This window comes from Dicentrarchus labrax, unplaced genomic scaffold, assembly GCF_905237075.1.
Source record: "Dicentrarchus labrax unplaced genomic scaffold, dlabrax2021, whole genome shotgun sequence".
In the NCBI taxonomy this organism is placed as follows: Eukaryota; Metazoa; Chordata; class Actinopteri; family Moronidae; genus Dicentrarchus; species Dicentrarchus labrax.
The window spans coordinates 8768908-8783543 of record NW_026136703.1 but is presented as its reverse complement, the minus strand read 5'-3'; the positions used below and the strand labels follow the sequence as shown (position 1 = coordinate 8783543).

The following is a 14636-nucleotide window of genomic DNA, read 5'->3' as shown; positions in this document are numbered from 1 at the left end:
TCCTCCACCATGATTTTTCTAATTTGTATAATCTCCTGCAGATCACAGCCCTGGAAGTCTACCACTTTCACTCTTGCTGTCCTCTTACTGTGTCTCTCTTAGTCCAATCAATAAGTCCTCCACACATCGCTAATGACAGGAGCGTATTAAATAATTCCCTCAGGATTGGACTTCATTCTCCCAGATGGCCAGACTTGGTTGGGAAACCTGTGCGCAAGCATGCAAAGTGCCCTAAATCTACCCAAGCATGATGCACTGCCATGGCAACAGGGACAGTAGAGTGGGGAAATTGCACACAAACTTAGTCTTTTCGCATTTTGCTCTCCTGTTTTTATTCAACAACTCAGTAACACTTATACAATTTATCTTTATAAGCAAGCTGTAGTGTTTCCGTAATTGCATGCACATAGTGTAGTAGTTTCATGTAATTGGATGCTGTGTTTGTTGTTCTTTTGATATTGGCTACCGTATGTTTTGTTCTGTAGTCGAGAGACACACAAGATTGCTGTGTTCTACATTGGAGAGGGCCAAGAGGACAAGTGCTCCATCTTGTCTAACAGCGCAGGCAGCCAAGCCTATGAAGACTTTGTCTCTGGACTGGGATGGGAGGTGCAGACAACCACACCCTCAAATCAACACACCCTCTGTATCCACGGATGCAACCTAAATATGCGCACACAGTTTTACAGGCACACTTAGAACAAACTAAATTGTACATGTATTTCTCAGGTGGACTTGGCCACACACTGTGGCTTTATGGGTGGCCTCCAGAGGAATGGCAGTACAGGTCTAACGGCTCCTTACTATGCTACCTCCACTGTGGAAGCCATCTTCCACGTGTCAACTCGTATGCCATCTGATTCTGATGACAGCCTCACCAAAAAGGTAAAAAGGCCTATAATATGATGCATTTAGTCAATTCCTGCCTGTCCATGACATTTGGATTAACACAACATGCATTGTATTAATTGGAAACCTCAAGTCCACAGTATGTCAAGAAAAATGACTGCTTTGCCTGTTTCATTCAGTGAAATGGCTACACAGTCCTGCCTGCCCATAGCAGTATGTTATTGTAGCCTTCATCTCTGTGTTAAGCTGTGATCAGGAGGTGTGACTCCAGAGTGCGGGCATTGATTAGTGACCCCAGCCAGGCAGGCCTGAGGAGTAGAGAGTCGCAGGCGCGTGAGTGAAGAGAGGGCATGTGCTGCGGCAGTAATGACTATGATTCTGCTAGCCCCTGCCCCCCTCCCTGTGTGCTGTGACCAGGGCCTGGATTCAGCCATTAGCTCTCCCTGCTAGGGCAGGCGCCGGCCGGATGCCGGCAGGATCCTTTTATCCAATTCCTGCTGCCGCCACAGGAGCGATCGATTGGGTTCTGCAGTGGGATTCTGAGCTGTAGTGCACCAGTAGCAGTTAGCACGAAGAAATGAGCCGCAAGGCCCCTGCCCGTGCTGCCAATCTTCTCATACAGTACCCTGCTGAGAAGGGAAATTCATCAGTCTCTCCTCATATCCATCCCCCGTCCAGTCCTCCAAAGATCTCCCCCTCTCTGTTTCACAAATAACCCCCTACTCTTCCAAACCCATCTTGAACCTGTGCTTAGTGACTTCAAAAATTAGTTAGACTGAGTAAAGATTTTGACTGGTTGGCCAGAGTGAGGCGCTGGAGGGGCTGCCATGCCGGTTCATTTCACTGGGAACTTCTGTAATTGCTGATGCTCACCTTGCACAGATCTCCACACCAGCAACAGGCCGCAGAGAAATTTGGCTGGCTTGTTGCAGGCATGGATGCTTCAGAAAAGATTGGGGGGCAGAGGGAAAAGAAAGTGGTATGAAGAATTGGAATGAGGAACGGGCTTTATCTGTGTCCAAGTAGGATGTTTCCCTGTCAATTTAAAAATAACACTTTTAGTCCAGCAGTCACCCACTTCACTGCCTGTAACCATAGAGGCATACTGTGGGAGAGAGACGGATGGGGGAGCTCTCACTGGGCAGATTGCCTGTTTGAAGACGATGGAGGGGGAAAAAAAAGGCTGAAGAAAAAAGGGAAAACCATGAATTCCTCAATCCAATTGTGGGTTTTAGGGCAGTGCAGGCTGCAGCAGTAGCAGCTGGCTTTAGTAATGCGGTTATAGAAGTGACCTGCAGGGTTGGGGTCAGGCCATGTAGACTGCATGCGTGTGTGTATGTGTGTCTGTGAAAGAGAGGGAGATAGACGGGTGCCTTGGCTATCACATTCACCCCCAGGCACCACAGCTTAACTGTGCTGCTGCAGGTTGTTTTTATAAGGAGGCTCTTGTGTTCTTGGGTCTTCTGGTCTCCTGTCTCCATGTGTGTGAAGCCTATTTGCTGGGTGGGAGGTCAAAGAGGGCTAATTGGACAAGAGCCTTTGACTTGAATCACATTTTATTAAAGAAGTCTCAAACATTTGGATGTGATTAACAAGGGAGTAAATAGTTTGGTGCAGAAGATGATTGACTAGAGCATAAGCATCCTCATTAAACTTGTGATTAAGCTCATCCAAATGCTAATATCTTAACCCAAATTAACATCCCAGTGTTGATTGTCTACTGCAAATGCATATTCAACATTTTCTCTGAAATTGTCCCAGTGACTGACCTGGCTGGTACCTGCTGATCCTTGGACAGACAGACTGAACTGGCAAGCTCCCGTAATCAGCATGCCGTGGATTTGTTTAAGATTACCGTATTACCATAATTAAGGGCTCATAATAGAATGTGCTAATTGCATTTTTGGTGGCGAGGGCATGTTTCTTAATGGCTCATTAGGCCCACAGTACATTGGCAGATGTTTTCTTCTGAGTAGAGGCTCACTTTTCAGTGACCATGATACCCCAGAAAACATCACTGGACTACCAGCTAATAAGTGATCTACACTTGTCAGAGAATATAATGTAGTCGTGTCCATCTATTTTACTTGGGAAAGGGGAAAGCTGTTTACCTATTTCAAACTAGCCTCAGTCAATTTCCTGTCATTTAAGTGTATCTTCTTGCCCTGCCCAGTTTCATTTGTGTTTGTGAATAGAGTGGAAATGGGAAGCAATTTAATCTCTGATGGGCAAAGTTAATTGGATTTGAATTATTTGGTTTTGAAATGCTCAATTTTGTGCATTTTGTGTTTGCAATTTGAATTTGTAATGAAAAAGCTATAAAAAGAGTCAAAAGCAGAGCCCAGACCCCTATTTAAACTATTGTTTTCAAACAAAGTTTCTGATTGAGATGTAAGCAGTCATCTTGCTGTTGGACCTGCTGTATTTATGTTTTATCATTAGGATACACCAATACTGCTCATGACAGCATAAAACATTAAAGAAAATGTTGTTGTATACACTGATAAAACAGCACTTTATTAATGGGACCTCTACTGCTCATACCTCTTATACCATAGTTCGCTCGTCAGCCTTCCAGAGGTTATGCAGGCCTACAGTACTGACTGGATAAACCCAGAGATATGCCCCAATCTTACTAAAATTGTGTTCCTGTCATCATCACCATAGGGATGAAAATTACCTGCACTCGCCAGACACTTGATTAGACTGATTTTGTTTGTTTGGCAGCTGCGTCACCTGGGAAATGACGAGGTCCACATAGTGTGGTCAGAGCACACCAGGGACTACCGACGTGGTATCATCCCAACTGACTTTGGAGACGTGCTGATTATCATCTACCCGATGAAGAACCACATGTATTTCATCCAGATCATGAAGAAACCACAGGTAAACTGCTGCAGTCAGTGGATTTTGTTATGGACAACATGGGTCAACTCACTGGAAGTAGGAAGTTCAATTTATTATATGTTGTCGAACATTTCAATTAGCTTCCTTTTGTACTAAAATGATAAAGTCTCTTATTTTCCAGGTACAATAAGCAAAAAAAAACACATGCTCTTTCAGCACTGCATTAATTTCCAGTCTCTGTTCATGAGTTAAAGCAGTCCCTTCTTCTTGCTTCCTATTCAGACTTTGCTGTGAGTTTTATAGATGCTTTCTCCTGTTGTGGTTTCTATCTGAAGGCTCTCAGTTCCTCCTACTCCAGCAGTGCATTATTACCCACACTGTGGGTATGTGCTCTCAGAGATGGTTACTTTCCTTTCTTTGCTAGCTTTCATCTTGGCTGCTCTGTTGTACTACACTCGATGTGTGGCCTTCCAGAGGGTAGTGAAATTTCTTTCTCTGAGAATGTCTGGCTTCAGATGTTCAGTTACATCCACAGTATTTTATATAAACATTTTTCAGATGAAAAAATCTGTTTTGTATTATTGAATGTGAAGGCGTTGATTATCTTTAATTTTGTCTATGTTATACAGTTAAACAGTTAAGTATTTCTTTTTAGTGTATGACAATTTACTCAATAATACACAAAGACTAGTGTGCATTAGTTTTAAACACTTCAATGGTTGCAGATGGCTCACAAATTAGTGCGTAAAACATATTCTAGCTTCAACCCAGTAGAGGGTTTCTAAAGCCAAAGCACAGTTGGGAGATGAGGAGAGGCTGCCACTGCTCTAGCCCCCAACCCAACCACATCCAATGCAAGCCAGCAAGTCTTTCAAAAATTCTGTAACTTTAACCACTTCCACCTCCAAGAAACTCTACTCGGGTTGTTGATGTTAGTTCAAGAGTCAGCCCAGCTTTCTGGCGTATAATTAAGTTAATTGGTCTTTATATAAGTAAAATCCATTAATTGTATAATTTGACTGGTCATTATACTAGCTGAACTACCAAGTTGAAGACAGCAGGACCTTTTGGAGAGACTTTGACATTCACGTCAACTTCCAGGTCAACGACCATTGAGCTTCAGTGATTAAGGGCCCCCTTCCAATATGCATGAACAGACGCGTGTACCCACACACACTCACACGCTGCCGCTGAAATGCATATTGCCCCTTTGTATTTGTTCGGTAGCTCAATATGAGGGCATTGTTTAGTATTGATTGTCATTTTAATTTCATTTACCTAACATTGATTCGCATTAGATATGTGTGGTTGTCATGCAAAGTTAGGTAAAAATCCAATTTCAACTTGAACCCTTGCCCTAAACAGATGGAGAAACGGTTAAAAAAAAAAAAGAACAAAAAGATTTTTAATCAACCCTTTCTAATTTTTGGGCTCCTGCATATACATTGAAAGGACACTGATCAAATTAACTTGTGGAAGTTTTGATGCCTCATGTTCTTATTTTTTTGTCTTACTCTTTTTCCGTCTTAACTTCCCCAGGTTCCTTTCTTTGGGCCTCTGTTTAATGGCGCCATCATCACTGGGACGCTGCTGCCAAGCTTGGTGCGGGCCACCTGTATCAATGCCAGCAGAGCTGTCAAGTCCCGGCTGACTCTCTACCAGAGCTTGTATCCTTTACTCCTCATGCCTTCTGCTTCAATTACTGTTCACTATCCCGTACGGATATGGCTTATCAGAGGAATGCAACAATCTAAAAAAAATCAACCATTGTTTACCTATGCAGCTGAAATCAGAGAGTGTACATTTAGCAATATTTTGAGAATGATTTCATCAAATGTGTAACACCACTGAGCTCTCATTTTCAGCAGCACCAGTGGCCCATTTGGGTAAATTCATTGAGACATGTGGCGTGCTTGTCACGTCAGCCAACGTACACAGCTGAGTGCTGACACTGATCTTTATGGGCTGACTGATTTACATACAGCTATTAGACCGGGTCTGTTTCACAGCCTGGAGCATCATGGGAGGTTGTGTGGGGCTGTTTTGGGTAGGAACACAGATAATGTGTCATCATCTATCACTACCGTTTTATGGAGCGCAAGGAGAGCCAAAATAAGAGCACCCTCAACAAATGCGTACAAGTGCATACAGATACGAACGTGCACATACACACACGCACTCGTTCTCATCCCTCCACCCATCCATCCAACAGTGTGCCGTTAAGAGCCTGACTCCAGCTGTAGTTGTCAGTTGGTTTAAAGGTAGTGTAATCACCAATGGAGATGAATTAGCATGTGAATGCCAACAGCACAGAGTTGGGGGGGTTAAGAGGGGGGGCAGAGTTGGGATGGCCCCTGGAGGGGGAAACCTGATCTCCCTCAACGCCCCGCTCCTCCTTGGACAGCATGTACGGCACCGCCTCACCAGAACCACGCTGCCCCTCTGGCGGTTGCTATAGAAACCTCCCCCAAGGAGGTTTCATTTGGGTAGAAGATGTTTTTAAGACATTGACATATTTTGAAAAACAAGTTGTTGTTGTTTTTCAATTATTATTAAGTCCTTGTGTGATAGTCTTTGACAATAAAGGCCTTTGGTCTTTAATTACACTACAACACGCCCTGTGTATGTTGTTTACTGTTGGGTGTGTGAGTATGTGTCTGCCTGTATGCGTTTCACAGTGCATCACATCCCCTGCCCCACTCCCCCACCCGTATATCAGGCCTTGTCTGTGTGTCCCTGGGGGCATTCTGAGTGACAGATGTCTGTTACCCGACGCCAAGTGAATTAGCCCAGTGTGACTGTCAGTGCCGGGGGCCGCCGCAGGCCTGCCTGCCTCAGGGGGTGGGGGGTGGGTGGGACAGTACCGGGCCTGTGCTGGGCCACAAAAGCCTTACCTGGCATTCCTTAGCAGAGGAACAGACAGCACAAAGGCATGATCTATGAGAAGAGATAAGCGCTGCCTCTGGAGTTCTGGCACTGATAGGCTGCCAGGCCTCACACACTCCATGAGAGGAGATGAATGAATGTGCCAGGCAAAGCACACTGCCAGAATGAGTATCTGTATGTCTGTTTTTTCTTTCTGCTGTTTGTCTGTCTAGCCACAGAGCCTGTGAGGACAGAGCCAAAATGTTACATTTGGCCAATGCCATGTGAAATTGATAGAAAAAAAAAAAAAGTTTTTAGATTTTAAGAGAATTGAGATCACTTCATGTCCAGAAATGGCCTGAACCATAAACGAAACTAAGTCTTGAGTGGCAGGTGGAGTTACTCTTTTGTATGCTTTCATCATTGGATTTGCTGTTGTATTATACCAGCCTTTTTCACTTTTCCCTCTCCAGTTGTCATTCTTCCATCTTCTCAGGTTATGCGGCTCTTTATCTTTCACAGGTTGGAACAATGTCCCAACCTTTTTTTTCCCGGGATGTGTTTTTTGTGCAAGATGAAAATCCTCATCCTTAGGTTTACCCCTTCACAATGCCTTAACAATCCACAGTCCGCTCTCTGCCTGTGAGGCCACTCTCCTAGGTAATTAGTTGAATATTTCTTCAAAGAGAAGCTATATGACCCCTGTGTGTCCAGATAAAAGGCCAGTATGGCGCTGCGGCCCCCTCTGTCTGTCACAAGGCTCGAGAGGACTCCAGCAGTCTGCTGCAACGCTCACAGGATCTCTCAGGCTAATAGGATTTGATATTGAAAAATGACCACCAGCAACATTTTTAGAAAACACACACACACAGATTGGCTACAGGAGTGTTTTTCAGATAGATGCTCCACCTTGCTGTTTTTCTGTCTTTCTCCGCATTCTCCCTGTCTTTTATTTCCCTCCATCTCTGATTTGTGAGGATTTTTGAAATCTGTGTAGTTGTTTTCTTGTAGTGTCCAGCATTGTCAGTTAGAATTTGTGTCAAGTCCTTTTGTCAAGACACAACCATGGCCTCATAGACATTTTATCAGAAGCCTCTCACAGACAACTCATAATGTATCATCTATTATTTATATGCCTGATGGAAAATGCAGCTGGTCTGGCTTTGTGTGTTCTAAGAGTATTGTCTGCAACTAGTCCACCCTTCACAGCTGCATTTGGAATAATGTTGACCACAACATGTTCAATCTAAAACAACTTAAGTTTTTATTAAAGCACAGTTCCTTTTATTGAATCATCAGCAGAATAAGTGAATCACGTTTTGTTCCTCTATTAATGGTACTTATTATTGCATGCACACAGTCTATAACAGATTGGGTTGAAGGAGGCAATGAGTTTGTTGTGTCACCTGAACCCAGAGTGTCACTACATGGGTTTGCTGTCTGCTGCCATTAACTGTATGATGAAGATCCTTCATACTGTCACTGTAGAATAATGTCTTCATCCAGAAGCCGGGATTCATTTCTCTCTTCAACAAGCACTTGAGTTTGATGTGCCGTCCATCACTCTTTGTGATGGGGGTATTGTTAAGGGCAAAAACTGTGTGTGTGTGTGTGTGTGTGTGTGTGTGTGTGTGTGTGTGTGTGTGTGTGTGTGTGTGTGTGTGTGTGTGTGTGTGTGTGTGTGTGTGTGTGTGTGTGTGTGTGTGTGTGTGTGTGTGTGTGTGTGTGTGTGTGTGTGTGTGTGTGTGTGTGTGTGTGTGTGTGTGTTGGAGAGAAGGCAAGTTTCTAATAGGTGAGACAGTGCGGAACTGACCTTGATTCAGAGACATAGCCTCTCTACTGGACAGAATCAATAGTTTTTGCACACTGCCCTTAGTCCCCATCCTCTGTTCTGACACACACATAAACACACACACTCGCACACACACAGATCCATCTCCAGGCAGCGATCAATAACCATAATCTGTTTCTGCCCATCGCCAGTCATGCGAGCCAGGCTTTTAGGTGGTACGTGTGTGTGTGTGTGCCTGTATCTGTGTGCAGTAGCAGAAAGAAGGGGGGGTGGGGGCTTGATCCTTCCAGTGGAACCCAGAAAGCTGCTGAAGTCTGTCATGTTCCCTCAAAGGCTCATATGAGCATATCTACAGTCCCCCAGCTCCACTGAATGCCAAAACGAGATGTACATAATTTCAATAGATGTATACTGAAAACATAATGGATATGATATCCTGTATGCACTCCTTTGTGTGCTGCTGCTGCCCCCCTCCAGACGCCATCATAATTATTACAGTCACTGCATTGACAATGACATATTCTCACACCCCTTCTGAGCAAGTTATTGTCCCACTCTCACTGTGTCTTTGTCCAACGGCAGTGCGTTCTTTTGTATACTGTAAGATTCCTCACCTAGCGGAGATGAAAGTGCGCCTGTATGCATGATAGGATGTCATGAATAGGATCTGCCATGTTAGTGTTGTCTCACATGAATTATTTAGCATCGTTGATAGGTCTAATTTGCCAGCTGTTGTGCCATAACTGTCGGCAGTCTCATAGATAATACTCAGCAGTCTATATCACTGTGGAACACAGTGCTTGACTGGGCACAGTGAGACGCCAAGCTAGTCATTATATGCTGGATTCATGGTCTGAGCTGATGTGAGTATAACTAGCCAACTTCCTGTTTATGGAAAACAGGGCTGACCAACAAAACGCTCTTATAAAAATATAGTAATTTGTAATATTCCAGGAAAAAAAGTCTTAAGAAATCACCTTGACTTGTTGTGCAATGTATATTAAGTGTCTAGTAGTGTTTCCTTAATATTGGATGCAAGCCTTTTGGTTGGAGGCAGTTGGATATTGGGTGGGTAGGTAGTTCGGAGTTGGGTTAGGGGCCGTTTCTGAGTTGAAGGGTCCCTGCTTAGAGTTGGCCAGAGTGATTTGAGTGGAGGCTGGCATTGGCTTTGATAGAGCAGTTGAGAGTTTACGCAGTATTTGAGGGGCTACACAGAGAGGAGGGGTCTCTCCCCCACTGAATGTTTTAACCTAATCCCATTATCAGTGTAGCGCACTGCCTCCCATCTCTTCCCCCTCCTTATCCCTACCCCCTCCCACCTTTCTCTCCAGCTGACCAGCTGTTCCTGCCGGGACTCACGACAATGTCCGATGTGTTCAGATCACTGGGTAACCCCCCCCCCCATCACGCACACACACATATACACAGAGTGCAGTGCATGCACAACCAAAGCAATTGCCTAGCCTATTGCTGGAGCCTAGGAAGGCCTAGAGGGAAGAGTGTGTTAGTTAGGGGAGAAGGGGGTAGCATTGGGGGTGAGGAGGGGGCAAGCACAGGCCTGTCAAACCAAGAGCCCTGACTCAGGAGGCAGCCCAGCTCGGATGGCATATGGCGTCTAGCTTCATACAACATGCAAAAGTATTCTCTTTATCCACTCCCCCCTCTCCCTGTCTCCCTCCCCTGCTGCTAATGCAGAATGACTCATAGCATTACTCATTTTTTTTCCCTCCGTTCCCCTACCTCCCCCCACATCAGTTCCTCCTCCTCTTGCCACCCAGCCTGTAACAAAAGGCGTCCGCTGCATGGCACCCACACCCTGAAAGCCCTGGGGGCCCAGCCCAGCCCAGCCCAGCCCAGCCTACACTCTGAGGCCTGAGCATCATGGGGGCCGCCCCTTTTAAACACAGGTAGAGCAGGCGTGGAACCAGACGGCCAACAGCAGGGACCCAGAGCCCCGCCTGGGGTAGCGTACATACACTGCTGGTGTCAAACTGTTGTGCCTGTTGGTTGGTTGGTTGGTTTGTTTGTGTTTGTATATATACGGAAGCTGTCTTTATTTTGTAGTGCCTCTGGTATTACAAAACCAACGTGCTTTGTGTGTTCGGGTGTGTTTATGTATTTGTGTGCACCATGCAGCCTGTATGTGTGTACTTACTGCTACCTTTTTACAAATAAGGAGGTTGCTTTTTTTTGCCAATTTAATAGAAGTGCTTTTTTTATGTGTAATTTGGGTCTAGCTGAATTAAACTTTTTCCTCATTTTGATTTTTTTCCTACATTTGATTATGTACAATAGATTATATATACTTTATACAATAATAAACTAATTATATGGTGTCAGGCCCAAATAACCCAATTTTTATTTTACAGTACCTAAAATAACAAATGTAAATGTAATGTAGAAACTGCGTGGCCTAGTGTAACCCAAAGAATGTCATGCTCTGTGTATTTTTAAACTTGAACCCCCACCCTCACGCCCCTCCCCTTCTCTCTCCGTCTGTTATGTATTCAAGTCTGACATCTGTGTGTTTGTGAGCGGCAAAGGGAAAGCCAGTAAGACTGCCAGTTTTTTTTTGGAGTTGTCTTCTATGTCCCATCCCCAACCCTGACTTTGGGTATCAGGTAGAATAACATAAGACAAAGACCGTATCTATATTTGGATACATTTAAATTCCATTGTAATGTTGAATTTATCACTTACTAATGCAGATTCTTAAATATTTTTTGCTAAAATCTAATTAAATACAAAATAAGGATCTGTTTTGTTTCAGTATATATCCTGAAAACAGATTACTTTTGAGTTTAGGTGCATTCTGTGTTAATCAATTGACCTTTTTTTATTAACACAACAGTATATTTAGAAATAAAGCACAGAAAGCATTGCAACAAACTTGCTGTACTAAATACCTAGTTGAGTTAATTTAGATTTTGATATATTTAATAACTAATTAATAGCTGTCATTCATCTCCAGTGTCAAATGCTGTGGTGTCATACTGCTACAGTTGAAAGAAAGTTCTCCTATCTCTCCTAATTTAAGATTTGCATTTATTATATTTTGCATCTACTGTTGAATAGGTAGACTTAACAGTGCATAATCATCCCAAATTGGCTACTAGTATGTAAAGGAATGACTGACTGCCTAGGTTTGGATGTTAATATTTATGAAGACCATAACCATGGAAAGACAAAACACTGTAAATATCCTCACTAAATATCAACAAAAAAGGAAATTGCTATTATGACTTTCTTGCTAATAGGTCATTGGTTTCTGTCCATCAGCCAGAAAACCCTGACCCCAGTGTCACCACTGGACTAGTACGGACTGCATTGCCGTTAAGAGGACATGTGCATTGTGATTGATGTGTGACGGTGATGCTTCTAGCACGGGTGTAAAAACCTGTCTGTCTGCTTTAAGTGATAAGCATCCAGCTAGCCATTCCATCTGTTCCCCCTAGCCCTGTTTAATTAATGAACTTTCTTTCTCCGCCCTGTAGCCGGCCAGCGCAACACTAAAGCAAAAGCTGTTAGCCCTCTCAGGTTATCCAAATGGATGCATGTTCTTGCCCCCCCCCCCTCAATGGGTGCGTTCTCATTGATTAGTTATGTTTTGTTTTCCCCTCTTTTGTCTCCGGGTTCTTGAAGGGAGGGTTAATGAGCTTTCCTGGCAAGCTGTAGCGCTTGGAATCTGGGGATAAATGGGAATAATTTTGTTGTTTTTTTGTTTTGTTTTTTTGTGATGGACTTGGCAGAGATGTGAAGCCTCGTGCCACCATGTGTGTTTGTGTGTACGAGTGTGTACGTGAATGTTAATGCGTGTTTGTTTGGATGTGTATGAATGGCTTTGAGGCGGGGTATATTGCATTTCATCCCTGCTGGTCCATTATTCCTCTTCAGAAGCAGGGAATCTGGAACACTCTTTAACAGTTGGCTCTGTCACTATTCATCTTCCAGCCATTTCAGCAAAACTCTTGTCCTGTCCTCCTTTTTACCACCAAGTAGTCTCTCCCTTCCTTTATGCCCCCTCTTCCTTCCGTGTCTCTTGTTACAAGGCAGTGGACAGCCCTTTGTCCAGCTAAAGCTGCCCTCTTTTGTTTGCGCGGCCTTTTTTATCCTTGTGCTAATCGCCATGGTCGTGTGCCTGAGTTGGACCCCATATTTCACGCTCAGCTCTCCTTTGTTTGACACACCGCCCCTGATAAGAATCCCAATTCTAGGGCCTCTCTGATATTGAAATCCAACAGCGGCGTAGAAAGAGCCTTCAATCATCCATTATCTGTGCTCCAGTGATTACCATTCAATCTCCCAGGGTCCATGCTCCTCATCACCGGCCCCAGAGCTGAGGCCGTCCCCTGAAAGAACCCGCATCCCTTAACGCCTGTGTCACATGCAAGCATATCCATAGATATTTCTGATGCCGCCTTGAGACAGCCCCGCATTGAATGCTGCTGGGAAATGTCAGTGAAATGTCACTCATCGTTCTCCGCTGGAATCTCTTGGTCTCTGATGTGCCCCTGGGTTTTTTGGGACTCTTGTGAAGACACCTTGTGACATTATTGGGTTTCTTTGTCCCTAAATGGCCATTGAATTTTCAATTCTCTTTTTTTGTTCAGAGACTAAGATTGCTCTTTTTCTTTTTACATAAGGCTGTGCTGCTTTTAATGTCACAGACTTAATTGGCTGTTTTAAGAAGGAATTAGTTGATTATTTATAAGTTGCACATTAATGCCTCTTTAAATGGTTCAAAGGCAGTGTCTGCTCCTCTGCTGGCCTGTGGCCATTGTTCTCTTTTAGAGGATGTCCTTGTGCCTCGCAGCATTTGCATTTTTGCACTAAATGGAATTTTCTGCATTAACAGACAAGGCAAGGCAAACAAAGCAATAACAAAAACAAAACATTTAAGTATGCATCGCTGTGCATTGTCTGCCTCTTCTTACAGAAAGCAGCCTTTGATGTGTTAATACTAATAGTCTGTGTTTCATTGTCAAGTGGTGGTTGTGGCTGAAAGAGAAGCACAGAGAAATATTGTCCAAATCTTCCTGTGTCTCTCCACAGCAACCGGACAGAATAATATTGAGTTTGATGTCAAACAAAGAGAAAGTATTGTTGATTGCAGACGCAGGCACAACACATTCTAGGAGTGGGATCCTCTTATCTTAAAAACTAAATGCATCCATGTAATACAGTATAATATTATAATTAGGATTGATACAACACATTATTATCATTTCTGTATTCATTTATCCTGCTTATTATTGTTGTGGTTGAAATGTAAGAAAAGCTTTGTGCTGCAGCCATCCACTTATCCAACACTCTATGTTTAGATACACAACAGCCCTCAGTACCTTTGTTTAATGTAGTGTACACATCTTCATTAGTTATGTATAGCTTCTAATTACTATTGATGAGACTCTAGCTGATTTGGGTACAAATCTATAGCTTTTGTTATTCTAATGAGTGTTATTTACCCTCAGATCTCCAAGCCAGGGGGCTTTGGAATGGGGCTTTGTGCAGGCAGATATAGCCGGGCCGCTCTAGCTACACCCACTTGTTTTTGTATCTGCCGACTTTGCCGAAATCCAGTTTGCCTCCCCCCACATCGTCACCCGTCTGCATGGATGTATAGCACTTCCCGCTCCTCCATCTGTTTTTGTCCACCCATGAAAAGGTCCATTATAATCTGCAGGATGCACAGTTGACGTGCCACTAGCTCCGCTTGAGCCAATCAAGGCAGCGCACTGAACTTAGGCCACGAATCCAAGAAGCCCTAACCCCTCCCCCATGTTAATTTTGATTATCTGGGCTCTGTGTCTGAGATCTTCAGTTGAACAAGTTTTTATAACAACATTGTCTCCATCATCCCTTTTCCCCTATAAAAGCTTCTTGTCTGAATGGGACTCTATGTATGCCCACTGGATGATGGCAGGCTCCTGATTAACCCTGGAGTGACTAGCTAATGTCATTGAAGGAGGGCCACCTGGCTGTGAGACTGTACAGTCAGCTGCCACTGAAGGGCCAGAATAGGAGACGACCAGGTGTTGGGCTCCAGCCCCCCTAATTGTTGCCATGTAATAGCCTGCTTGACTGCACAATATAGCCCAGGGGCGAGGATTAGGAAAAAGCTGTTGCCAACACAGAAGTCCATTTTCTTTTTTGCCCAAGGTTTTGTGTGTGGGTTTCTCTCTGTGTGCATGCATATGTGTGTATACATATATACATCTCCTTTTCCCACTCTCCTCATCCATTACAGATATAGCAGGTAGAAGGCTGGGCCCCTTTTCCTGGC

The 14636-nt window shown here is 43.9% G+C and overlaps 1 protein-coding gene across 9 annotated transcripts in view; it reads left to right on the top strand.

Moving 5' to 3' along the window:
* The window catches only part of ralgapa2 (Ral GTPase activating protein catalytic subunit alpha 2), an 86903-nt gene that overhangs the window by 52879 nt on the left and 19388 nt on the right, over window positions 1–14636 (top strand). For 8 of the 9 annotated variants that reach the window (XM_051382297.1, XM_051382322.1, XM_051382349.1 and 5 more), the window contains 4 exons: window positions 486–609; window positions 730–885; window positions 3577–3735; window positions 5236–5363. In XM_051382297.1, coding sequence (XP_051238257.1) covers window positions 486–609; window positions 730–885; window positions 3577–3735; window positions 5236–5363 — 567 coding nt within the window. The other variant, XM_051382357.1, reaches the window with a different exon arrangement.